Genomic DNA, 27,576 nt, shown 5'->3' with positions numbered 1-27,576 from the left:
CTGTTCCGAAGTGGGGAGGGGGGGCGGGGACACCTTCTGAAGGCGGGCAGGGGGCAAAAGTCTTTGTCCCCCCTGCCTGCCTTCCCAGGGGCTTTTAAATCGCCCCGGACAGCGGAGAAGTCCTCCGCTGTCGGGGCGATTTTAAAATGCCGCCCGCCAGCATTTTAAGATCGCCCCGGACAGCGGAGAAGTCCTCCGCTGTCCCAGGGTTTTTTAAAATGCTGGGGGTGGGAAGAAAAGCCCTTGTCCCCCCCCTCCCTAGCCTTCAGAAGAGGTCCGGGGCGGTTTCCCTAGGAACGCATTAATTGATTTTCAATGCATTCCTATGGGAAACCGTGCATCGCAAGACGAAAAAACCGCAAGACGAAGAGACTTGCAGAACGAATTAATTTCGTCTTGCGAGGCACCACTGTACCGTGCAAAGAGGTTCTCTCTTTTATCTGCCCTGAATCTTCCAACAATGTCGGCTTCACTGGATATTCCCGAGGGCGGGATTCAATAATTTTAAAAAGCCGTACAGTGCGACCTCGGGTTAAGAACTTAATTCGTTCTTAACCTGAAACTGTCCGTAACCTGAGGTACCACTTTAGCTAATGGGGCCTCCCACTGCTACCACGCTGCCGCTGCTCAATTTCTGTTCTCATCCTGAAGCAAAGTTCTTAACCCGAGGCACTATTTCTGGGTTAGCGGAGTCTGTAACCTGAAGCGTCTGTAACCCGAAGTGTTTTAAATACCACTGTATTTAAAACAAGTTTGCTAAGGAGCCACAATAATACACTAGGTCCTAAAAATATACAGTGGTACCTCAGTTTACATACGCTTCAGGTTACAGACGCTTCAAGTTACAGACTCCGCTAACCCAGAAATAGTGCTTCAGGTTAAGAACAGAAATCATGCTCCGGCGGCGTGGCGGCAGCAGGAAGCCCCATTAGCTAAAGTGGTGCTTCAGGTTAAGACAGCTCCAGGTTAAGAACAGACCTCCGAAACAAATTAAGTACTTAACCCAAGGTACCACTGTATATAATAAGCAACAAATACAAATAAGCAAAATGGTCTCTCGGCTGTTCCTTCCACACTTTCGCCAGCCTCCTCCTTTCCGGCCCTTACAATTCCTGGAAGACACACACAAACACCCTGGGGAGGTTCATGTCTCTCTTCCTCCCCTTAAGTCAGAGCCTGTCGTACCTTCAATTTCTTCAGCACGCAGTTTGCGAATGGCGGCGCGGATCAATTTCCGTTCCTCGTATTCGCTGGCCGCCCGCATCTGATGGGAGAAAAGGAAAGGTCAGCCACTTTTACAGGTCTGCCTCATTCTCCCCAAGTCAAGGCCACCTCTGGGCCAGCTGGGCGCAGGCAGGATCGATGCTGTGAGCCCCAACGTGCATGCGAATACCCACTGGTTAGACTAGTGTGTCATTTTTATTCATTTTTTTTTAAAATGAGGAGAAACATGGGTGATCTCCACATGGTGAAACAGAGGGGCCAACACTGAGAAGACCCTGCTTGCTTTTCAAGGAGGGACCTGTTGGCTGCAAAGCACAGCCAGATACCCTAAAATGCAGCATTGAAGGGGTAGCGTGCAGAGACCAAACATGCCCCCCCCCAGGCATCTCTATCTAACCCTGGATGCTTTCCCAAGGACACACATCTTCGAAAGCCACGCCTCCTCTAATTGGGCCACGCCCCTCTCCAGCTTTGCTTCACACCTTCCCTGGATACTTTTGAACAGCTGAGATTTTATTATTCTTATTTCACAAAATTTAGGCACTGCTTTATTGCAAAAAAGGGGGTGGGGTTGGTTTACTTCAAAGGTCATACAATAAAATTATCATTCGGAAAAATTCACAGGTAAAATAACAATAGAATATAAACAGATTAAAACTCGCATCAACATTCTATGCATCTGGGTGGGCTTATCTATTTTTTAAAAAATGTTTTTAGCGGGCTCTGAAAAGAGTACAGTGAAGTCGGCCGCCTGATATCAAGAGGCAGGGAGTTCCATAGGTGCCGCTGCACTGAAAGATCGATTTCTGACAACGGGGAACAAGATGTGTCTTGGGACTCTAACAGTGCCTCTTGCTCTTACTCTTACTTCCGCTGGAAGGCGGAAACAGGCAGGGGAGTGTCTGCAGAAACCAGCCTAGTGTCCTAAGGCAAAGTGCACATTCATTGCTCCATTTGACTTTGACTCTGGCCCTACCCGCCACCAGCATGTGGCCCTCAGAAGGTTGTCCAGGAGAGAATGTGGCCCTCTAGAGGAAAAGTGCCCCCCCCCACAAAATCCCTGAAATACAGGAACAGTTACATGAGCTGGCCACTAAAGGGCACTCTTTCCTTGCCAAGGCACTTAGCAGCGGCCAGGGAAAGAGACAAACGAGGCAGTTATCTCCCCAGAGCCTGGAGAATGTCAGATCCAGAACTCCCAGCCAGCTCAGACCCAAGTAAAAAGCTGCAGGAAGGAAGTCAGCAGCCTGCCACTTTGCAATCGTAAAGTTCATATTGACACCTGAAAATTCAGAGTGTTTCCCAGAGAGTTCCCGCACTAAAAGAACCCGTTTCTTACAAGTGTGGATCAAAGCGGTCGAGTGGAGGTAATCTCGGAAGTAAACGAGTCCCGAGTATATCGCAAACTGAGACAGGTTATACTGAGAGAGGATGGGCTTGCCCAATAGCAAGAGACAGGATTCGAATGCGGGACTTTGGCTGTTTGTTTGGTTTCTTCATCCCCTCTGCTTCAAAAGCCAAGGCAGGCACGTTCAAAAGAGGACAAGGTGCCCAAGCCACTCACCAAAGCAGTCAGTTCCTCCACATCCTGGATGGTTTCCAACTTCCCGGATAGGATGTCCAGAGTTTTCTGCTGCTGCTTCTGCTCCTCCTCCAGCCGCAGTGATCTGTAGGGAACAAGGCACAAGGGACACATCTTCAGGTGGGGGGTGATGGCTAAGATCTGTGAGACCATTGGGCCAGTAAGCTGGCAGGGAGGCATCTTGCCTGACCCCCTCCAGCATATCATGGACAGAAACCTTCCTTGAAAGTCGCTTTATACTGAATCTGATCAGTGGGGTCCATCTAGTTCAGTACTGCCTACACTGACTGGCAGAGGCTGTCTGGGATTTCAGATGGAAATCTTTCTTTCCCATCCCTACCTGGAGATGCCAGGAACTGAACCAGTGACCTTCTTTCTGCATGCAAAGCAGATGCTCTGCCTCTGAGCTACAGCCCTTCACTATCCCAAGTCAGACCATTGGTCCATCTAGCGCAATACAACCTACACTGGCTGGCAGCAGCTCTCCAGGGTTTCAGGAAGGGAGTCTTCCCCGATTCGCATTATACATGCGTAGAGGGCAATGCACATCAGCAAAGCCACCTGCAACCCTAGAGATTCCGCAACCCTAGAAATTCCGCAATCCTAGAAATTCCGCAACTGATTCTGCAATTATTTAGAAGTAATGGGGGGAGAGGCTAAGCAAGCAGATTAGAGGGGGAAAGAAAGGGGTTCCCGGGACCCACCTCAGCACGTTCTCCTTGTTCTCCTGCCGTTCTGCACAGCGCTCCGTCCGGAAGCGCTTGGATGCCAGCGCCTCCTCGTCACGCTCCAGCTCCTGCCGCCGCAGCTCCCGGATGGCGGAGCGGATCTGCCGCCGCTCGGTCAGGTCCAGCGTGGCCTCCAGCTGTGTGGGGAGGGAGGGGTGGCAGCAGCGTAAAAGGCAAATGGTCACTCCGGGACAGATAAAGGGCAACGTAGAGACCGGCTCCACCCACCCCACTCTGGCCCACCTCGGCTCAAAACCCTCGAGATTCCGGGCGACGCCGCACACAATGGAGGCAGTGTCCCGGCTGACACAGGGGATCAGTGTCCCTGCAGCCACCCACTCTCCCGGCATGGAGCCCAATGACTCACGCACGCGACTGCCACTAAGCCTCGGATGGTGCCCAGGAGACCTCCACCCAAAGAATGGCATCGCTGGGCACACACACACGGGCCTGGGCAGCAGGGAAAATCCCTAGAGGTGGTGGTCTCAAATTGGGAACCACAAACCCCACACAACACTTGCAGAGGTCAAGAGGCAGGGATAACCTCTCCTACCCTCTGGTTCTGAGCACGCAGCGGGCAAGGATTGTCACGGTCACTTTAACAAATAAAAAAAGCCGATTTGTGTAATGGCCTCTGCCGTACTTGAGGGCAGATACCATAAGATTCCAACCGAGAAACGACTCTGCCCCTGTGGAGATGACAATCAGGAAACAGTGGCTCATGTTCTCCTGTCCTGTCCCCTTTATAAAGATCTGAGGAATGGGATCACTACCCCACTCTTACTTACCATCCCAGGCCACCCATCTGCGGCCACACTTTCTTTTATCAGATCAAAATGATCAGACAACAGCAAAGGTTGCTAGGTTTATCGAGGGTGCAAGAAGATTAAGGGCCACTATCTGAACAATAATCTTGGTCATTTGATTGCCCTTTTTATCCATTGTCATCTTTTTAATTGTATATACTGTTTGTTTTATGTTGCTACGGCCGTTGGCTAATGCGAATAAAGTTTATCTCTCTATTTTCAAGCAGATTTGTGGCACCAGAGGGCCATCTGCAGTGCACCCTTAAAGCAGTATCGTGCTGGTTTGAACAGCCACAGACGGCTTCCTGCAAAGGCTCCTGGGAAATAAAGTTTGCGAGGGGTACTTTTAGGAGGTCCCTATTCCCTCCCTCGCAGAACTACGGTTTCCATGGTTCCCTGGGGATGGATTGTCAAGCCGCTCCAGGAATTGCAGCATTAAAATTACCAATAAAAATTGGACGTTAAGAGCAAGGGCTGCATTTGCACCATACGTTTAAAGTGCTATGGTGCCACTTTTTAAATTCTTTTTGTTTTTTGCATGAACCTTTTTTTCGCCCGAGAAGCAAGGTAACATACATGGTTCTCTCCCTCCTCATTTAGCCCACGCAGCAACCCGGTGAGGTACATTTAGACTGAGAAGCAGCAACGGGCCCAAGGTCACCCAGTGAACGCCACAAGGCCAAGTGAGGATTTGAACCCGGGCCCTAGTACAGTGGTACCTTGGTTCTCAAACTTAATCCACTCTGGAAGTCCCTTCCAAAACCAAAGTGTTCCAAAACCAAGGCGCACTTTCCCATAGAAAGTACAGTGGTACCTCAGGTTAAGTATTTAATTCGCTCCAGAGGTCCGTTCTTAACCTGAAACTGTTCTTAACCTGAAGCACCACTTTAGCTAATGGGGCCTCCTGCTGCTGCTGTGTCGCTGGAGCACAATTTCTGTTCTCATCCTGAAGCAAAGTTCTTAACCTGAAGCACTATTTCTGGGTTAGCGGAGTCTGTAACCTGAAGCGTATGTAACCTGAGGTACCACTGTAATGCAAAACGGATTAATCCATTCCAGACTTTTAAAAACAACCCCTAAAACAGCAGTTTCACATCAATTTTACTATCTAACAAGACCACTGATCAATAAAATGAAAGCAATAATCAATGTACTGCAGTCACACAATCAATCAATCAGTAGCTGAACTGGGTTCCACACAGTCACAAAAACAAAACAAAAAAGCCGCAAAAACAAAAACGCAAGATAAATAGCAAAAACAGACAGACCTCAGTGTAGCACTCAAAATGGAAGTGTGGCACTCAGAATGGGGCACGTTCGGCTTCCGAAAAAGTTCGCAAACCGGAACACCTACTTCCGGTTTTGCAGTGTTTGGGTTCCAAGTTGTATGACTATCAAGGCGTTTGAGAACCAAGGTACCGCTGTACAACACTCTAACCGCTACACCACCCTGGGCTCTCATTTAAACTGTCATGGCTGCACACCTTTTCCTAGTAGGGAAATCTCTGGACTGCAATTCCCATCATCCCCAGCAAGCATGGTCTTTAGCCAGGGGTGATGGAAAAGTGCAGTCTGAGAACATCTGGAGGGAGAGACGTCCCCTGATCAAAGCCAAGCCACCACTGCGGGTGTCCTGCTTCCTGCTGGGCGTGTCCACGACCCTCCCTCTCTTGATCTCTCTACCCCCAGCCCAGCCCTGTACAGCAGTCAGGCCCAGTCTCATTTCCTGGATGTGGGGTGGAGTAAGGGGGTCATGCTTCCCAGCATTCAGCCTCGCCACAGCTGCATTTCCTGACCCCTTTTGTCTGAGTCAGGAAGGGTGCTGCAGAGGCTGCTCTCTGGAGCGACTGGATTCAGAGACGGAATATGGAGGAAAGGCAGCAATGGGGAACGGCGAAGACATTTCCTGCAGCATCTGCAGAGATCGCCAACACACATACACAGCTCACCTTCACAGCTGACAACAGCACTCTCACTCTCTTTCACACACACACACACACACACACACACAGATAAGAGGGGACGCGGGTGGCGCTGTGGTCTAAACCACTGAGCCTCTTGGGCTTGCCAATCAGAAGGTCAGCGGTTTGAATCCCCGCAACAGGGTGAGCTCCCGTTGCTCTGTCCCAGCTCCTGCCAACCTAGCGGTTTGAAAGCATACCAGTGCAAGTAGATAAATAGGTACCGCTCCAGCGGGAAGGTAAACAGTGTTTCCATGAGCTCTGGTTCCCATCACAGCATCCCACGCTGGCCATATGACCCGGAAAGTTGTCTGTGGACAAACGCCGGCTCCCTCGTCCTAAAAGCAGGATGAACACTGCAACCCCATAGTTGCCTTTGACTGGACTTAACCATCCAGGGGTCCTTTACAGATAAGAGGAGAGTTGGCACTGCAATCAGAATAATCTTCCCCAACCTGTTGCCCTCCAGCTGTTTTGGACTACAACTCCCATCAGCCCCAGGCAGCATGTAAGGTAGTTCAGCATTGCGATTCCCATATTGCAGACACAAGAATGGAAGGAGAGCTTGCTCCGTCAGGCCATTGGCCCATCTAGGCCAGCCTCCTCTTCTCACAGTGGCCAGCCAGGTGCCTGAATGGAAAACTTGCAAGCCGGACCTGAGCACAAGAGCAATTCTTGCCTCCTGCCGTTTCCAGCAACTGGGATTCAGTAGCATCGCTGCCTCTGAGCGTGGAAGCAGAGCAGAGCCATCATGGCTAGTATCCATCAATAGCCCTCTCTCTCCTCCATGAATTTGTCTAGTCTTCCTTGAAAGCCATCCAAAGTTAGTGGTCATCACTGCTACTTGTGGCAGGGAGTCCCAGAGGTCAACAATCTGAATTCCAGCTGTTAAGTGTTCTTCACAGACATGGTAAATTATGGTCCACAGATTCAGAAGCATTGCTGCCTCTGACTGTGGAGGCAGAGCATAACCAGCTCAATAGGCCTCTTCTCCATGAATTTACTGTATTTTTCGCCCTATAGGACGCACTTTTTCCCCTCCAAAAATGAAGGGGAAATGTGTGTGCGTCCTATGGGGCAAATGCAGGCTTTCGCTGAAGCCTGGAGAGCGAGAGGGGTCGGTGCGCACCGACCCCTCTCGCTCTCCAGGCTTCAGGTAGCTCTGCGCAACCCTCGGGAGACCGGCTCCGAGGGTTGCGCAGAGCTGCCTGCAGTCCCGGGATCAGCGCAGCTTTGCGCGGCCACCGGGAGCGGGGCACTAAGTCCCACCCCGCTCCGGATGGCGGCGCAGAGCTGCCTGCCATCCCGGGATCAGCACAGCTCTGCGCGGCCACCAGGAGCCAGGGGCGAAGCTCCGCCCCGCTCCCGGTGGCCGCACAGAGCTGCCTGCAGTCCTGGGACCAGCGCAGCTCTGTGCCGCCATCCGGAGCGGGGCGCTAAGTCCTGCCCTGCTCCGGATGGTGGCGCAGAGCTGCCTGCAGTCCCGGGATCAGTGCACTTCTCCCCATCGCCAGCCCCACAAGCTCGGAGGACAGCAGGGAGGCAGAGCGTGCCTTCCCACTGTTCCCCGACCTGGTTCTTCCAGCCCCGCACCTGGGGGGGAAATAAAAAAAAAATTCTTTATTTCCCCCCCAAAAAAACTAGGGGCGTCCTATGGGCCAGAGCGTCCTATGGGGCACAAAATACGGTATTTAATCCTCTTTTAAAGCCATCTAGGTCCCTATGGCTCCTGCCAACCTTGCAGTTCAAAAGCACTTCAAAAGTGCAGGTAGATAAATAGGTACCGCTCCAGCGGGAAGGTAAACAGTGTTTCCATGCGCTGCTCTGGTTCGCCAGAAGCAGCTTAGTCCTGCTGGCCACATGACCCGGAAGCTGTACACCGGCTCCCTTGGCCAATAAAGCGAGATTAGCGCCACAACCCCAGAGTCGGCCACGACTGGACCTAATGGTCAGGGGTCCCTTTACCTTTAGGTCACTATGGCAGGGAATTCCAAAGTTTTAACCATGTGCTTTTGTGAAGTTCTCTCTTTTAATAACAAACTTTATTAAATAAAAGAATGGAAATGGGTTATTGAATATTTGATAGATAAATTGTACACAGATAAGAACACTTGTGGGATTATTGTAATAACTTGCAGTTTCATAAGAGTATATATTTAAAGTAGATGGAATAAGTGAGGATTAAGTAAAGTTGGATAGGCAGAAGATATTAAAAATGAATTTAAGGAACCGCAGAAAGAGGGGGGAAGGAAGTCAAGTTTTGAAATGTTAAAGTGATTGTAAAATTAGTGAAATGTATAAACCTGAAAAGCATAAATTTAAAAAAATATATAAATAAGTTTTTTAAAAGCTTTAAACCACTGCACATAGAAGTGCTCTTTTGTGGGGGGCAGTGGGGGTAGGCAGAAGCCCAAGGCAACAGAGTGTTGTGAGATGTGCGCTGGGGTCTTCCTGTTGGTGCAGAAAGAACTGGGGATTCATCTTGCCCACCTAACCTAGCCAAACAGCTCCTGCTCATGTGGCATGTGGGGCAATCAATGGCGGAAACATCTGTGCATCACCCACTAGGGCTCTCTCTCTCTCTCTCTCTCTCTCACCACCCTATTCTCCCTCGCATGGCTGGCCACTGGCACAGCTACAGTCAGACCGGGAAGGACAGTGCCAACCCAAGCAACAAGGGAGGGACTCCACCGCGGCATTTCCCCTTGGATGCTGAAGGCAAGAGGTCACAAACAGCTGCTGCAGCAGCTGGAAAGAGCCAGGGCACACCAGACCCACTTCAGAACTCTCCGCACAGCCTTGATGCCTCCTTAAAATACCCAAGAGTTGAGCTCCCTGCTCCAAGTCTCTCCAGCCCACTCGGAAAAGAGGGGGGCATACCCCTCATGATTTGCCACCCAATCAGTCCTCTATATACACAAGTAAAGGAGGGCGGGGGAACAATCTTTGCCCAATGCATCATTAATTTACAGGATTTGCAATCACAAGATGTGCTGAGCGAAGGTCACCGGCTTTAAAAGGCTATTAGACCAAATGCATGGAGAAGGGACCATTTAGCCACTATTAGGCAGTAGAACCTGCAGGTCCAGCAGCAGTCTATCTCTGAATAGAGAGCAGGCCTACAAGAGGATTGAGAGATGGGGCTGGTTGGCGCTACCACGGCCCCTGCCAGGTCTACTCTCCCAGCCAGCTCTCCTCCTACACTCCAGGCGGGAAAGCCTTCCTAGGAAGTCAGAAAACTGCCTTTTACAAAGCCAGACCGCACTGGCTGGCAGCAGCTCTCCAGCGCTTTATGAAGCAAGGCCAACCTGGAGATCCCCTGCATACCAGGCAGATGCTCTCTACCACTGAGCTACATCCCTTTCCCAAGTGAGAACACTGGAAGGCGCCTTATAGCAAGTCAGACCACTGTCCCATCTAGCTCAGTACTGCCTACACTGACTGGCAGCAGCTCTGCTGGATTTCCGGCAGGGAGGCTCTCCCAGTCCTACCTGGGACCTTTCGCAAGCGCTTGAAGGCTGTGCAACTGTCACCCCTACCCAACAGACAAACAAAACAGGCAGAAACTTCGGACTTGCCTGGCTTCCAGGGGTCCGAGGCAGACGGATGTGAAATGCTTGGAAAGGTTTTGGTTTTGAGGGGTGGGGGGAAGCGATTGCAACTTGGGGGGGGTGGAAGGGCAGTCGTCAAATGTGAACACACAAAGAGAGAGAGAGAGAGACCCCAAGGCCACGTAAGCAGCCCAGGGAGGGCGGAGGCCAGAGGAAGCCCTCCGGGCCCTGCTGACAGGCCAGCCCCGCTCTGCGGCCAGAGGTTGCTGGGAGCCGCAGAGCGGATTCCAAGAGGAGCGCGCAGGGAGAATTCGGCGTCCTGGGCTGCCCTACGCCCTGGGAAGAACAGGACATGCTGCGGCCCCAGCTCACGCTCCCCCGCCGGGCAGGAAATTAACGGTTACGAGCGGCCGGCCTAGAAAAACAGGGCCTCAATTTAAAGCAGGGAGTTAGCTAGGTGGAGAGGCAGCTGGAGACAAGCAGGACTCTGCAGGGCCAAGACGCCGCTGTTTTCCCAGACCAGGAGTGGAGAGCAACAGGGAGCAGTGCCTTGAGAAGCAAAATCCAGATGTCGGAGCCTTCGATGCTTTCAGACAAGGCACCTTCCTTTCACCCAGATGTGCATTTCTTCATTTTCTCTTGTCTGTCTGTATTGTTACCAGAACTCTTAATAAAGATCAGCCTTGTTTCCACTGCCTGCGCTCATCCGTCTCCGACCGATAAACTTGGGGGACACTTGATTCCATTTAGATGGGGAGTTCAGCCATTAAAAAAAGGCACTGCCTATTTTCTGGTGACAGTATGAACACCAGCGGCCTACGCCTACAGGCTAATATGGATAGGTGTAACCCAGGCTCAGGTATCTGCGGACACGTACCCTCGCTAGATGGGACGCGGGTGGCGCTGTGGGTTAAACCGCTGAGCCTAGGACTTGCCAATCAGAAGGTCGGCGGTTCGAATCCCCACAATGGGGTGAGCTCCCGTTCTTCAGTCCCTGCTCCTGCCAACCTAGCTGTTCAAAACCACGTCAAAGTGCAATTAGATAAATAGGTACCGCTCCAGCAGGAAGGTAAACAGCGTTTCTGTGCGCTGCTCTGGTTCACCAGAAGTGGCTTAGTCATGCTGGCCACATGACCTGGAAGCTGTATGGCGGCTCCCTCGGCCAATAAAGCGAGATGAGTGCCGCAACCCGACTGGACCTAATGGTCAGGGGTCCCTTTACATTAAACCTCGCTAGACCTTATAATGTAGTTTTTCAAAAATGAAATAGCATTCCACATCTGTATGATGCTCTTCCTCCAAGGAGCATGGGGCGGTCCCCTTTTATCCTCCTAACAGCCCTGGAAGGTAGTGCCAAGCCGGAGCAAGCTTCAAACCAGACCTCTCTAGCTGTGTATCTATTAGACAACTCCCGCCAGATATAACCCTCTTCCTAGATCCCAGCTAAAACCACCGCCTGCCCTCCATTTGCCCTGCAGTGGGACTTGGGGACTCCCCTGCAAAAAATAAATAAATCCTGAGAACTTAGTTTATGAAGGGTGCCGGGAACTAGGGTGCCGTGACTGGGTAAACTAGAGTTTCCAGGATTGTTTTTCATAGGGAAAAAGCCATGTGCTTTAAACATATGGTGTGCACAGAGTCAACATTTTTTTTTTATTTCCCATCAACCCTGAAAGGCAAACACCATCTCATACTGGAATAAGAAGTACGTAAAAAGTGAGTGGGGAAAACTTTCCCCCCAGACTTTTACTGCATTCAAGCTCTGAGTTTAATTTCACAACTGCCTTTAAGTTCCCTTTTGTTTTTAAGCATTCACAAATCATTTTTTGCCCTTTGTACCAGTTCTGGGAGAACCTCGTAAAAGAAAAAGAAAGCACAACTGAGTTTCTCTCCCCATACCGCCCTCTTTTCAAAAAGACTCCGTTCTTATGGGACTTTGAAAAGAATTCCCTTATATTTTTTTTCAGGTTTTGCAGCTTGCAGTTTTTGAAGGGGGTGGAGGGGGCAGTAAAACACGCACCCCCAAAATGAGGGAGGAGTCCAAAGATGGGCAGTTACAGCTGGAGAGTGTGTATTGGTGTGATCCAGGTACAAAACTGTGACCATTTGCCCCCACTGCCCTATTGCTAAACAAAGCCAGGCCTCAGTGAGTAGTGAGTGGTGCTTAATTCACCAACTCGAATTAGCCACGCTGGAATTCCAAAGGGATTCCCACCCACTTCCTTCTCCCACTACAAGCAGGCATTCCTGGACTCGGACTCACAGAGGCTGGAGGTAGCTGAGCATCCTGGGAACAAGATTTGCATCCCACACAGGCAGGAGCTCCAGAAGGACAGGGTGCAGGGGGAGGGAGCCAGCCACCCCTCCTTTTGAGAATGGTACGTTCCCAGACTCTGGTACACTGCCCTCACCCTGGAGGTTCCACTTAGCTCTCCTGGACAACAGCAGGAGAGAGAGATTACAGTGGTACCTCGGGTTACATACGCTTCAGGTTACAGACTCAGCTAACCCAGAAATAGTGCTTCAGGTTAAGAACTTTGCTTCAGGATCCCGTTCGCATCTAGAGGTACAACTGTACCTCGGAAGTCTAACAGAATCCATTCCAGAGGTCTGTTCGACTTCCGAAATGTTCGACTTCCAAAGCGCAACTTCCAATTGTCTGCAGGAAGCTCCTGCAGCCAATTGGAAGCCGTGGAAGCCCCCCCCCCCCCCCGGATGTTCGGCTTCCAAAAGAACATTCGAAAACCAGAACACTCACCTCCGGGTTTTTGACTGACTCCCAAGGTGTTCGGGAGCTGAGGTACGACAGTATAAAATAAATGTTGATAATTACACAAGGTAAAGACACATACATAAGTATAAAAGCCACATGTCTAAAATAGCACAGGAGAGCAATCCAAAAACCATCTTGGCTCTCTTAAAGACTCTAAATATTTCCTCTGCCTCCTTACTCCTCTTTGCCTGAGAACAGGTAGGCAAATAGCAATCAGGGGAAGTTCCTGAAGGGATTCCTCTCCTATATCTCTGAACCTCCTTTGTATTGTCATTGTTTGCCTAGATGCTCTGCATTGAGGGATGTCTGCTGGCATCCTGATTGTCTTATCAAATGCTGATGTTTTGTGTAAACTGTGTCTGGAACTATGTAAAACGTGCTATAGCACACCTTGGCCTGCCTGAGCCACAGCAACCCCACTTTATGTGCGATGTAATTGCACATGTCCTGCTTCTCCACGTCAAAATGCAAACGCTTAAAAGAGATGTTTCTTCTGAGCTCTGGGTCTCTCTTGCCTCCTTGCTAGGAGGGGAGGGAGCTCTGTTGCAACAGAAAAATAAAGATCTGCCTTGCTTTCACTGCTTCCTGCCTCCACCCATTCATCTCTGACAGATCATGGACTTAGGGGACTCAGTCCCTTGGGGAGTTGGGCAGCAAAAGCCAACCACCCTTATTTTTCTATATCAGTTTTCAACCAGTGTCCTGTGTCACCCTGGGGTGCCTTGAATGTTGGTCAGGGGTGCCACAGGCCACACTGGCCTCAGTCCCTCTTTCCTTCTTGTTTATCTGCCTCCCAAAGGCTTGCACAGCTGTTTGTTACAGCAGCCCTGTCTACAAGCTCCCCAGGTGAATGGTGCCTCTGGGACTGACCATGGGGTGCTTAGGCCCCCATGGGGCAGTGTGAGGAGGCACCCCTCTTTGGGGCAGGGGCAGAGGCTCAGAGACCAGGGGCGGCAGCTGTAGCTGCCCAGAGGACTCTCAAGGAGAGGGGAGAGGAGGAAGAGGGAACACTCCACCAGGGAAGGTGTTTGAAAAAGGGTGAGGGGCTGCCAGCTCTGTAGGCAAGGGGTGACGCAATTGGGCTCCTCAGCCCCACAGGGGTGCCGCAGAAAAAATGCAGTTGGTCCAGGGGGCCGTGGACCCAAAAAGGTTGAAAACCTCTAATTAGAGCAGGGGTCAGCAAACTTTTTCAGCAGGGGGCCGGTCCACTGTCCCTCAGACCTTGTGGGGGGCCGGACTATATTTATTGGGGGGGGGGAATGAACGAATTCCTATGCCCCACAAATAACCCAGAGATGCATTTTAAATAAAAGGACACATTCTACTCATGTAAAAACACGCTGCAGATTTAGAAGGTGATTGGGCTGGATTCAGCCCCCAGGCCTTAGTTTGCCTACCCATGGATTAGAGAAAACACCCCGCTGAAATTAATAAAACCTATAGGGCCAATGTGGAGGGGCCCCCCTCCACTTAAGAGCACAGGGCTAGTACTTGAAAGACCAGGGTTCGAATCCCCCACTCAGCCATGAAACCCTCTGAATGACCTTGGGCCAGTCCCTGTCTCTCAGTCTTATATTAAAACAATATTTTTTTTTATTTTAAAAAATCATTTAACATATTGATGATAAAAACCATTCACCCCCTCCTGGAATAGAAGAAAAAGCCCAAACCTTACAAAAATTCTATAATCCACCCCAATAGCAATACGGGGAGGGGGCGGGGAATTGTTTCAGGAACTTAACCCACCCTCATTCCCATCTGCAGGGAGACACCCGCCAGAAGCAAAGGCGGCCTGCCACACCCCACATTTCCTCCTCCCCACCCAAAGGGGGCGGCCGCAACCTGGAGCCCTTGATTCAAGGTGAACGGGAGACAAAAGAGGCATTCAAACCAGCCAACCCGAGGACGGGTGGCACTCAGCCAGCACCTTGCCCTGTGCCAGCCAAGGCAGTGGCAGGCAGGATCCGGGAGGCAGCTTGTCCAGGTGTGCCAGCCAGCCTTCCCTTCGCCAACTAGCTCAGGTGAGCCCCAAGCAAGGTGGGGGAAGGGAGGAGTTCCAAACAGGTAAAGATTCAGAACTCCTTATCTTCCACCCCACCTGGCTGAAAAGGGGCTTAAGCTGTTCTCTCCCCACCCCTTGGGGGTTGGCCTGTTACCTGGCTAGGTAGGGAGGAGAGAGAAGGGCTGTGGTTCAGTGCTGGAGCATCTGCTTTGCATAATAATAATAATAATAATAATAATAATAATAATACTGTAGACAGTCCCAGTTTTGATCCCCAGCATGTCCAGGTAGGGCCCTTGCTTGAGGTCCTGTATAGATGCTGCCAGTCCGTGTTGACAGTGCTGAGCTAGATGGACCAATGGTCTGAACCAGTAAAGGGGCACAGCTTTGTAGTGTAGAGCATCTATTTGCCTTACATGCATAAAGCCCTGGGTTAAATCCCTGGCAGCTCCAAGGAGGGCTGCAAATGTCCTTCACCTGCAACCATGGAGAGCTGCTGCCAGTCAGTGCAGACAACACTGAGCTAGATGGGCCAACAGATAGCAGAGTATCCGCTTTGCATATCCCTGGTTCCATTCTCAACGGCATGTCTAGGTAGGGCTAGGAACGTCCCCTGCCTGACACCCTGGAGAGCTGCTGCTGCTGCTGCCGGTCAGAGTCAGCGGTGCTGTGCCAGATGTACCAATCATCCCGAATCTGCCGTGGACTGCAGATGCGCACCAGCCCTTTTCCTTTTTCCACCCACCCTTTGCTGGAGCACACACAATCCCCTCCATGCCCAGCCCTCAGGAATGCATTGGCAGGGGGGGAAAGTTATAGGGGGAATCTTGCTGGTATTTGGAGGGGGGCATGGATGGAGGCGGCAGTGGGGCAGAGGAATGCAAGCACAGGATGGGTAAAGACGGGGCAGAGAGGTGGGGAGGGGAGGAAACCTGGCTGAAGGGCAGGAGAGGAGAGAGAAGGGAGAGAAAGGGAGAAAGGGAAAAATAGAAAAGAGCATAGTTTTCTCCTTATATGGGCTAATCCCCTCTTAGCCCGAGTGAAGAAATAAGACCAGCCTTCAGTCTCCAAAAGTTTAAAGAGCAGGATCAAAATAACAAGGGAGAGACCTCCAAGCCCCCCACCACCAAAAAGACAGGGGTCCCAGTGGGGCAGGGGAATTCTAACCCTCCGGAATTTCATCATCGGGCTGGATAGCATAAAATAAAATAAGCCCGCACGGATCAATAACAATGTTGTTTGGCTGTTATTTTACAACAAATAAATCATTTCCACTGCAAAACTGCAACATCCTTGACTTCACGTTGTCCACTACTGAAACAGTTGCACTGTGAATCTGCTTAAACCTTTGTTGCCTGCATATTTTGAAAACCTGTGAATAAAAATATTTGCCGAAAAGTAATTTCTGACGGTGCACTTTTAACCAGGTCTTTTTTAGAAGGTAGACACCACCTTGAGCTCACTGGCGGAAAGGCGAGATCTAAATGTAGTAAACAATGTTATCTGTGGGTTAAAGGAGGGCAGCTCTTGAACTCGCCTCCCGGGTCACCCCAAGGGAACTGCGACTGAGAACAGGTAGGGCTAATTGTCAAATATTGTAAAAATATTCCACGAAGCTGCTTTGAAGGAACTGGCTTACAGCTTTAAAAATTGGCTTTTTGCTTTTTTAATAGACACAGCTATGTGTTATTTCAGTTTAATTTTCCTCTCCTTCTTTCTTATTAATTTTGCAACTGCAAGCAGATCTGGGCTTTTGAGCCAAGAGGGAAAGCGTTCTCATTTATATCTTCTCTAACATTGTTTAAAAAGGTAGATTAAATTAATATACTGTCTTGCTTTTTAAACTTTGCACAAAATTGTTGGCACATTATAAATTGAGTCATAATAATCCTTAGATTAACAGCTACATTTTTAAAAGGCAATTTCATTGTTTCCACACTAAAGAGTTGTAACTATTTACTTTCGGAGCTAACATAAGTATCAGATTGGTTGATGATTAAAGTTTTTTGTTGAGCTGAGGTAATGCTTTAAAACTACCCGACCAAATCTTTCACCCGCAGAACACGGAAGACCTACGAGAAGGTTATCAAAAGCCTGTTTTCAGAGCACAGAGAGAGACTTAAGAGCACCATTTTTCCTCACAACAACCCTGAGAGGAAGGCTAGGGTGGAAAAAAGAAATACTGAATTGCTGCCCAGCACATACCTTACAGGCCACAGAACCAAGCAAGGATTGGAGCAGAGAATTCCCCATAGGCAAACCCAACACACTAAACCAGAATTAAAGGGTGCTGGAGATTTAGAGGGAAACAAGTCCGAGGAACTACAAGACAATTTTTGGCAAAACCTCCATGCCGTTCCAGGCAACAATTGGTTCTTGAACCTTTCTTTGCTGAAAACAATAGCTAACCCATATGACAGTCAAGTACTGTAGAGACAGAAGCTGAACAACAGAGCTCCTTGGAATGTACACTTCTTAATGAGGACTAGAACCACAGTTTTCCATCTTTAAACCGAAAACTGAATCAAATATCACATTCCATTATACTATTTCGGCAACAGAGTCTGGGTTCAAGGCTGGCCTGGAACAGAAGGGAAGATCTGTAGAAGCTGGTTTGGTTGCTATGCATCCGGGCACCTCTTAAGGTGCCTGGATAGCTCGTTTAGTTAGAGTGTGGTGCTGATAACGCCAAGGTTGCAGGTTCGATCCCCGTATGGGACAGCTGCATATTCCTGCCTTGCAGGGGGTTGGACTAGAATTCAGGCAAACTCGGCCCTCCAGATATTTTTTGGCCTACAACTCCCATGATCCCTAGCTAACAGGAACAATGATCAGGGATGATGGGAACCGTAGTCCCAAAACATCTGGAGGGCTGAGTTTGCCTATGCCTGGACTAGAGGATCCTTAGGGTATCTCTTCCAACTTTATGATTATATGATATCATAAAGAAGAAAAAAATTGCATGGTAGTTCCCGAGTCTGAAGGAGCAAATCTTAAGTCTACGCTTTACAACAAGGAGATGTAATTTTGAATCAATCACTGGTTTCAAAGCCACAGTTTTTTTTGTCTTTTGAAATACCCAAAAGACAACCAGCTACGAGGCTGCTAATCAAGACATAAGAGCAACCAGGTAGGGTTAGCACATGCAGGCATGTGATTCCGCAATTCTGCTTCCTGTGTGCTCATCCAAACAGAACGAGAGCCCTCTGGAGCAGGCTTCAAGAGATGGGAAGGACTGGAGAAAAACCAGAAAAATTGGGGCGGGGTTTTTTCCCCTCCAATTTTCTGGGGGCTTTTCCAGGCCTTCCCATCTCTAGGCTTTACATTTTCAAAAATAAGCCCTGTCAGGGAGAGGGAGGGTGGGGTATGTAAAGTGCAGTCAAAACCAACAATTCACGATTGCTAGATAGGCGCAGGGTAAGAGCAGATACTCACAGAGTTTTCCTGTAAGTTTGCTAGGGAGAACTCTTGTGAGAAACACTCTCACTGTGTCCTCACAGAGAGAGGACATAGCTATATTGTGTTTTTCAGTTTATTTGTTGTTGCGACCATCGTGGCCATTTCAACCATCGCTACAAAGAAATATGCCTTCTCTTCATATGATACAGAATGCACCTAGATACACCATTAAAAGACAGTGCATAGCTATACAGCGGTACCTCGGAAGTCCGTTCGACTTCCAAAATGTTCGGAAACCAAGGAGCAGCTTCCAATTGGCTGCAAGAAGTTCCTGCAGCCAATCGGAAGCCACGTCGGATGTTCAGGTTCCAAAGAATGTTCGCAAGCCAGAACACTCTCTTTGCAGCGGTCGGGAGCCAAAACATTTGACTCGCAAGGCGTTCGGGATCCAAGGTACGACTATATATATATATATATATATATATATATATTCTGGATTGCTGATGAGATGAAGAGAACAAAGATCAATAAATTAAAATTAAAATCTAAGCTTCTTTTTAAGCTGCAAAGGGATACCACTCCTCACAAATGTGAGGAAGGATTATATCTAATAAATATATCCTATTCACATCCCTATAGGGAGTCTCCTCCACATAGCAGCCTGCTGGCACCACAGCCCATCATCTCATTCTGCAAATGATATTGTGTGCCTGCCGCAAAGGGCACAGAGGAGCAGGTGGCCGGCACCGGGTCCCAGACACACCTCTCTGCCTGACTTCCTGAAAAAGCAGCCGCCCCAGTGCACCTGTTCTCATTCTCCAACCGAGCACACAGAGCCTCAGAGCTGTCAGCTTAGGGAAACATCCCTGCTGGGTCATGTCCAGGGTATATCTCCTCCAGGACGTTCCCACACCTACCTGGAAACGCGAAGGCCTGAACCAAGGGTCTTCTATGCGAAAGCCAGATGCTATACGACTTAGGCCCAGTTTAAATCTATCTCCTTGAGTTAATCCATTTATTTACAGATTCATAATACAGCAAGGTGGACTCCGACGTACTGATAAAATCGGCAAAACATAGAGCGATCGGTAAAGCCATAAACAACCATCATCAACAAACCAAAGACCAATTCGATTAAGAGAAAAGATCACGTTGCAAAGTCTGGACTAAACAACAAGAACCAAGTTTGCAAAAGTCATGTGATGGTTCCCGCTGAACCTCTAGTGGCAGGGAGTTCCACAGGGCAAGGCCTGCCACAGGCTCAGTCCCCAGCGAAGGGCAGCCAAACCTCAGGGGCCACATGGGGGAGTAGTGAAAGTGTTCCATCAGAGGATCTCGGCGACAGAGGTGGAGCATAAGGAATCAGGTCTCTAAGGGACTTTGGGCTCAAGTTATTTAGGGCTTTGTGAATTAGGTACCTTGAACGTGGCCCAGCAGCAAATCAGCAACCAGGGACACTCTCTCAGCCACAGAGGAACAGGCTGCCAGGAATAGGATCCTGTGATGCCTAGGCCTGAATGCGGGGACCTTGTTTGAAAGGCTGGTACTGTTTCACAGATCTACCTCCTTTACCCTCAAAAGAAATTAGGATTCTAGTCCTTATGGTTCTAAAAAGAAAGAGCTGGACTGAATGGGATGCTGCATATTATTTTCATTTCTGTACCACTTTATATTTTAAAGAACAGATCTCAAAGCAGCTGACGACACATTGAAACATCAAATATACCGTATTTTTTGCTCTATAAGACTCACCTTTTCCCTCCTAAAAAGTAATGGGAAATGTGTGTGTGTCTTATGGAGCGAATGCAGGCTGCGCAGCTATCACAGAAGCCAGAACAGCAAGAGGGATTGCTGCTTTCACTGCGCAGCGATCCCTCTTGCTGTTCTGGCTTCTGAGATTCAGAATATTTTTTTTCTTGTTTTCCTCCTCCAAAAACTAGGTGCGTCTTGTGGTCTGGTGCGTCTCATAGAGTGAAAAATACGGTAGCAATCCAGAACAAAACAAAGGGAAATATTTCAGATCCTTCTCTAAGTGACATTCTGCTGGACCCATGCTGGTCGCAAAATGCGCCTGGCACCTGGCTAATTTCGAACTCTGACTCCAGCCTCTTAGGAAAAAACAGGTCTTGATCTTGCCTCTGATTGTCAGTCCTCATCGCCTCACCTGAAAGAAGATATAGTAGAGCTGGAAAACGTTCAGAAAAGGGCAACCAAAATGATCAAAGAGGCAGAGCGACTCCCACATGATTGCAGCGTTTTGGACCTTTTTAGTTTGGAAAAAAAAGGCAAATAAGAGAAGTTTACACACAATTATGCATGGCGTGAGGAGTGGATATAGAAAAGGTTTTCTCCTGCCCTTGTTAATGCTAGAACTGGTAGAGACATCCAGTGAAGCTGGATATTCTGGATAGATAAAAGATAGTCCTCCACACAGCACAGAGACTGTGGAACTCCCTCCCACAGGAGACATTCATGGCCACCAACTTGAATGGCTTTAAAAGGGGTTTTGACAGTCAGTTTTGCCACCTCGGCATAGTCCATCAGCTTGGTTTGCCATTCTTCTCTGGGTAGGGACTTTATCTTTTTTTCCATCTCTGGGCTAGTAGCATCCGGGCGGCTGTTGCTCCGTACATGAAAAACTGACTGGAAAACTCAGAACCCAAAAGGACAAAAACTTTATAAAAGAATGGGGGAAATGTATAAGTTACTTAGGAGGCCACTGTAAGCAGATGGAAACAAAAGCAGGATTTTGATTTCACTTGCAGTGTAAAAGTTACCATGGTTTGATATAAAAATTGGAGTATGAATGAATATGCAGTAGTAGATGTTTAAAACGAGACCCCATGGAGAGGATTGGGGGGGGCGGAGTCCTGAGATTCGGATAATCTATTTATATAGATTTTTTTAAAAAAAAATCTGTTTATTTGAACTTTGCATTTGTAAAACCAATAAAAATGATTTCAAAAAAACAAGAGAGGTTTTGACAAATCCATGAAGGCTATCAAGCCACAATGGCTATGCTGTCTCCATAGCTGGAAGCAGTAATGCTTTCGAAGACCAGTTTTGCTGGAAACAGCAGGAGTTTGGGCTCAGATATTCCTTGTTGGTTTCCCGCAGGTATCTTGGTGGGTCACTGTGAGCAGAAAATCCTGGACCAAAAGGGCCATTTGGCTTGATGCAGCAGGTTTGTCTTATATACGGCCGACTCTTGAGTAAACTTGTGCAGAAGGAAGGCTTGCAAAGCTAGGGACGTGGCCTGAGAATCACATATCTTCTGGTCCATGGACAGAGCAATTTTCCTTGAATCAGCACCTGGGCATTTTCTTTGCACCATCCCAGAAGGTAGCACGATGGGAGAAGACAGCTGAGAATTAGCACAGGTCCTGATCACAGTGTGTTCCCAGCTTGAGGCAAACTAATCTTGTTGTGGCAGGAATGGGGGGGGGCAAGGGGGAGTTGCTGGTTAACCGAAACCTGGCATTATATGCACGTCACCAAGTTTTTAAGGGGCCTCTAGGCAAAAGCTTCTTTGGCACTCGGGCTGATGGATAAATCAAGCTAGCAGGTTGTATTTTTAAGCATCTCACAGAACAGGCTTTTTTTGCCCGTGAAGCCGGTATTTGCCACGACGTAGCAGCAAAACGGACAAACAGAACGACGCTTGTGCAAACAAATAGAAGAACGGGAGATAGCAGAAAACACAAGGACACGGTGTGCCGGTCACCTGCATCTGGTAAACCGGCGACCAGAGCAAAAACAGCCCCAGGTGCTCAGAGCAGGCGATGGGACGAAGCGTACCTCAAGGCAGGAAAAGGATTGCGTGAACTTTGAGACGGCACGATTTGTCAGCTCAAGTGTCCCCAAGTGCCTTGTAAATACGTAGTTGACATTTAGAGCATTGGACTAGGCCTGGGAGAACAGGGTTCGAATCCCCACTCAGGAAGTTCATTGAGTTTCCTTGGGCCAGCCACCATCTCTGAGAATAACCTACATAGCAGGGTTGTTGTGACGATAAAATGGAGAGGTGGAGAATCACGTTCACCACCTTGAGCTCCTTGTTTGAAAGGTGGGATATAAACATAGTAATAGCAGTAGTAAGGTAGGCTGCTGTTATTCTTCCCATATTCTTCCCTGAGACCTCCAGGTATAGGGCGGTACAGTGGTACCTTGGTTCCTGAACTCAATCCATTCTGGGAGTCCATACAAAAACCAAGGTGCGGCTTCCAATTGGCTGCAGGAGCTTCCTGCACTCAAGTGGAAGTTGAGTCGGACGTTTGGCTTCTGAAAAACGTTCACAAACCGGAACACTTACTCTGGGTTTGCGGCATTCAGGAGCCGATTTGTTCAGGAGCCAAGCCATTCAAGAACCAAGGTATCACTGTATATAAGTTCAATAAAGAATAATAACATTACAGATTGGATAGAGCTGTGAGGACAAAGGGCTACTATCTCCAGCACAGATGACGTGAGATTTGAAGCTGGGGTTCACAGCTCACGCTCAGCCCTGACACTACTTGCACTACGTTCTGAGGGGGTACAAGACGGAGCCATAGAACCAAGCTAGCGACAAGTTTGTGGGGGCTGTGAAGGAAGAGTCTATTGCAGAGAACGTCAACATGTAACTGCTTGGGAAGGTAGCCTCCAACCATACCATTAAACCCAGAATAACTGCTCTTCAGCCACATTACACTATTCATTGAGGAAACAGCTCAGTTGGTTAGAGCGTGGTGCTGATAATGCCAAGGTCACAGGTTCAATCCCCGTAAGGAACAGCTGCATATTCCTGCATTGCAGGGGTTGGACTAGATGACCCACAGGGTCCCTTCCAACTCTATGATTCTAGGATTCATTCAAAGCAGTTTAGAAATAGGAATGGCTTCCCCCAAAGAATCCTGGGAGCTGTAGTTTGTTAAGGGTGCTGAGTGGTCAGGAAACACTCCCTCATTCCCCCTCACAGAACTACAATTCCCAGAGTTCCCTGGGAAGAGGGGCTGGCAGTTAAAACACTCTGGGGATTGAAGCCGGACAACCTTCTGCATGCAAAGCAAGTGCTCCACTGAGCTCAAGCATCCAGCTCAGTGTTGCTTACACTGACTGGCAGCAGCTCTCCAGGGTGTCGGGCAGGGGGGTCTTTACCCAGCCCTACCTCAAGATCAGGGGTCAGCAACCTTTTTCAGCCGTGGGCTGGTCCACCATCCCTCAGACTTTGTGGGGGGCTGGACTATATATTTTTTTTGGGGGGTGAACAAATCCCTATGCCTCGCAAATAACCCAGAGATGCATTTTAAATAAAATCACACGTTCTACTCATGTAAAAACACGCTGATTCCCGGACCTTCCACGGGCCGGATTTAGAAGGTGATTGGGCTGCATCCGGCCCCTGGGCCTTAGGCTGCCTACCCCTGCTCAAGATGCTATGGATTGAACCTTGGAGCGTCTGCATTCCACAAGGCAGATACTCTCCCACTAAGCTGCAGCATCTCCCAGGTCACTCAAACAAGGGACTTCCTCTCGCACTGTTTCTCAAGCTTGGGTTCCCAAGTCGTCGTTGGGACTACACCTCCCATCATCCCAACTAGCAGCGGCAGTGCTTAGGGATGATGGGAGTTGCAATCCAGCAACAGCTGAGAAACACAGCTAGGCCAGTTCTTTTAGAACTAGCGCAGTAGCAAAGAGCCCCTGCATCTCCCAGCCCACCCAACACCTCTCCAGGTGTGATGCTCAGCCCTGAACAATCTCCAGACATCTCTTATCCAAAGGGGATGAGTGTGGAGATGGAGAGGTCCAACAGGGAGAAGTTTCCCGAGGAGAGAGAAAGAGATGTTCCAACCTCCTTCTCCAGCTCTGAATGATGTATATCCCCTCCTGGGCAGGGCAGGGCACTGGAAATGGAATTTGGCACAGTGAAAAAGAGAGAGAGAGAGAGAGAAGACGATCTGGAAGGTACACAAAGAGCCCTTGTAAAGCTCATCGGCTCATTTCAAGGCCAACAGCTCCAGGGACCAGGTGAGCCAAAATGGGCTCAGGGACAGCTCATTTTCAAAGGGCGCCAGGCACCCGCTTGGTTTGGCAGGCAAAGGACACCTACAGAAGATGCAAAACTGGCATACTTTTACGAGAGGAAAGAACGTCACGTGCCGGCCATAAAACCAACGGATTCCAGTTGCCTAAGAAGGTTCCACTTCCGCAGCCGGGAAGAGCCCTCCTGGATCAGGCCAGAGGCCTGTTTAGTGCAGCATCCTGTTCTCACAGTGGCCCTTGCCAGATGCTCAAAGGTAAAGGGGCCCCTAACCATTAGGTCCAGTCGCGGACGACTCTGGGGTTGCAGTGCTCATCTCACTTTACTGGCCAAGGGAGCCAGTGTACGGCTTCTGGGTCACGTGGACAGCATGACTAAGCCGCTTCTGGTGAACCAGAGCAGCGCATGGAAACACCGTTTACCTTCCCAGGTACCTATTGATCTACTTGCACTTTGACGTGCTTTCGAACTGCTAAGTTAGCAGGAGCAGGGACCGAGCAACGGGAGCTCACCTCGTCGCAGGGATTCAAACCGCCGACCTTCTGATCGGCAAGTCCTAGCCTCTGTGGTTTAACCCACCGCGCCACCCAACCAGATGCTTATGAGACGCCTAAAAGCAGGATCTGAGTACCGCAGCAGCAGCAGTCTCCTCACTTGGGATTCCCAGCAACTGGCATTCAGAGTCATCCTGCCTTTGGAAGCAGAACACAGCCATCATGGAGGCGGAACATAGCCTGGCAATGTTGTCAGACTACAACTCCCATCAGCCCCAGCCAAGAACAGCCATATGAAGCAGGGGCTGATGGGAACCACAGCCCAGCGATACAGCAAGCCCTCAACTTGCCCAAGGTTACATTTCGGGGATCACACTTAAAGCTAAAATCAGGTGTAGTCGAAACACAGAGATGAATAGCAGGAGGGACTGCCCAAGTTTACACACACACACACACCCCAGATGCATGTCCTCCTTATACCCCCTTTTTAATTATTATTTTTTTAAGTTGCCAAGTGTGTAAAGCTGAATGTGCACAAGTCAAATGTGTGTTCGTTCTGGGATTACTGTATATAGAGGGCACCAGGCTGGACCTGGGCTTACAAGAGTCCATGTTGCATTTCAAGTCTATTATTGGCAAGCGGAGTTCGTCTGCAAGGAGCCTGCGCCTTTCCTTTCCTTCCTAGCCCTCACCCGGTGGCTTACAATTTCTAAACAGAGGTCAGGATTGGGCCCTTCCTTTGTGCATATTCGGAAGCATGGTGCACTCAATAAGCTCCCTTGGCAGGTGCAGAATTCTGCCCCTATGACATCAGCTGGGACTGATGGGAATTGCAGTCCAAAACATCTAGAGGACACCAGGTTGAGGCAGGCGGCCGTTGAGTTGCTGCTGGTCAGTGTAGGCAGTACTGGGTTAGATGGGATTGATGGACTGACTCAGCATACGATGGCCTCAAATTTTCACATGAGCTCATATATATGGGCTGCTACAAGCTCTGCAGAGAAGCCGGGCTCCTCCCTCCATCAGTTGTCACCTGGCAGCAATAGCCATTCCATCAGGATAAAGTAAGGAAGAAAGAGAAGGGATGCAGAGCCACTCCATTGATGCAACAGGGAAATCAGCACCTTCTTATAGCATCTCACCTTCAGCTTTTTCACTTCAGGTGGTCATGAGAACTTGTACCAGACTCTGCTTACTATTTCCTCTGCCCTCCCAGTCCATTTTCCTTTTGTGCCGTGTACTTTCAAGATTCTATGCCTGAAAGCAAGGTAAACCATCCTGCAAGGCTTCATTAAAGATTTTTAAAAATAATAATATTGTAGTAATAATAATAATCAAGATTTATTGTATTCAGAAAAGATCCGCTAAACTATTGCCCATTCATTTTACTGGATCTACTACTCTGAGTATTACTTAGACTGGGGGCAATCCAGTCAGATGGGCGACATATAAATAATAAAATTATTCTTAGTAGTACTATTTTTCTCCCATTTCACGGTGGAAGAACATGTTATGGCCAACATTAGACAAGTCTAAGAACATAGATCCATCTAGCTCACTATTGTCTACACTAACTGGCAGCAGCTGGAACCTTTTGAATGCAAAGCAGATGCTCTCTCACTGAGCCAGAGACCTTCACTATACCTCATCAGACCACTGAGTCCATCTAGTTCAGTATTATCTGCACTGACTGGCAGCACCTGTCCAGGGTTTCAGCCACAGGACGTTCCAAGCCCTACCTGGAGGGTTGGACCTGCGACTTTCTGCCTGCAAAGCAGTTGTTTCCAAAGACTCTAGCCTGTGCATGGACAGAAGACTGCCTGGGGGTCCCAAAACACACCACCTTGACTTCCATGGTGAAAGACAAATGCGCACACACACTAAAAAAGTCTGTCGTTCTTGCATCAAAGATCTGCAGACCTTCCAGGCTCCGAGAAGCAAGAAGGGCGCTGGGTGGAGAAGGCACTCTTTAAAGCTCCCTGGCTTCACTCCTGACCCTAAGAGCACATGAAGAACAGTGCTGAATGAAGCAAATATCCCATCTAGTCCAGCATCCTGTTCTCACAGTGGCCAACCAGATGCCTGTGGGAAACCCACAAGCCGGACTCGAGTGCATTTTGCCTTATCTTTAAACTAAAAAGTCCCAAACATTGAAACCTTTCCCCTTAGGGGAGTCACTCCACTCCCTTGATAATTTCAGCTGCCCCTTTCCAAGTTTTCGATACCCATTCTGAGATGAGGCGGCCAGAACGTACACGGTGCTCCTAATGCATTTGCACCATAGATTCGTACAGCTGTGTTATATTGGCAGTTTCATTCCCTCCTAACAATCCCTAGTGTGGAATTGGTGATCTGAACCCACAAGCAGCCAGCCATAGATAGCCAAAACTTTCTTATATCCTCTGCAGCAATCTGCGAACACCTTCCATAGGGCAGGCATCCCGGGAGAAACTCACCAATTTCCGGAGCGCCCCCTCGTCCATGCTTAACAGCCTCTCCTCCGACATGTCCCCCAGTCAACGTCCAGCTTCCCACCTTCTGCCCCCCACCAAAAAAAAGACCCTCACAGTGGTCTCAAGGCGCCGCTTCCGTATGCAAGCTCTGGGAGCTTGGCCCGCTCAGCATCCGAACAGCCGGCTCGGAGGAGGAATTCTGGAAGAGAACAAACCACAGCTGCGTTAGGCGTGGGGGGGGGAGGAGGGAAAGAGATAATAATTGGGAGGTCTTTCCCCCAGAGTCATTAAACAGGGTGTTGAAAGGCAAATGGAGTCAGGGCAGCCAGATTCACTGGCTGCTAATCCCCAAACTGGGAAAGGAGACCGTCTGAACGCCAGCCCTGGCTGAGAAGATCGTAGATCTCTCTTTCTCTCATACATACACACCGGCCAACTGGCTTCCAGGAAACTCTGATGAGTCCCTCAAGACACACAACCCCAGACCTAGAGAGAGAGACCTCTCCCCGTCTCTCAACTCTGTTTTCCAAGAGTTTGGCCAGGCAAGGAGCCTCAAGCAGAGCGCCAGAGTTTCTCAACTCATC

The 27,576-nt window shown here is 49.2% G+C and overlaps 1 protein-coding gene across 7 annotated transcripts in view; it reads right to left on the bottom strand.

Moving 5' to 3' along the window:
• SMTN (smoothelin) overlaps positions 1-27,576 on the bottom strand; it is an 82,029-nt gene that overhangs the window by 53,060 nt on the left and 1,393 nt on the right. For all 7 annotated transcript variants that reach the window (XM_082203081.1, XM_082203082.1, XM_082203086.1 and 4 more), the window contains exons 2-5: positions 26,996-27,191; positions 3,511-3,671; positions 2,789-2,891; positions 1,186-1,264 (exon numbers count right to left, since the gene is read on the bottom strand). In XM_082203081.1, the coding sequence (XP_082059207.1) occupies positions 1,186-1,264; positions 2,789-2,891; positions 3,511-3,671; positions 26,996-27,046 (394 nt within the window). In that variant the 5' untranslated portion in view covers positions 27,047-27,191. The remainder of the gene's footprint in view (positions 1-1,185; positions 1,265-2,788; positions 2,892-3,510; positions 3,672-26,995; positions 27,192-27,576) is intronic.

The sequence above is a fragment of the Podarcis vaucheri genome (genome assembly GCF_965113315.1).
Source record: "Podarcis vaucheri genome assembly, chromosome: 16".
In the NCBI taxonomy this organism is placed as follows: Eukaryota; Metazoa; Chordata; class Lepidosauria; order Squamata; family Lacertidae; genus Podarcis; species Podarcis vaucheri.
The sequence above is the reverse complement of the archived record's forward strand: the minus strand, read 5'-3'. Positions and strand labels throughout refer to the sequence as shown.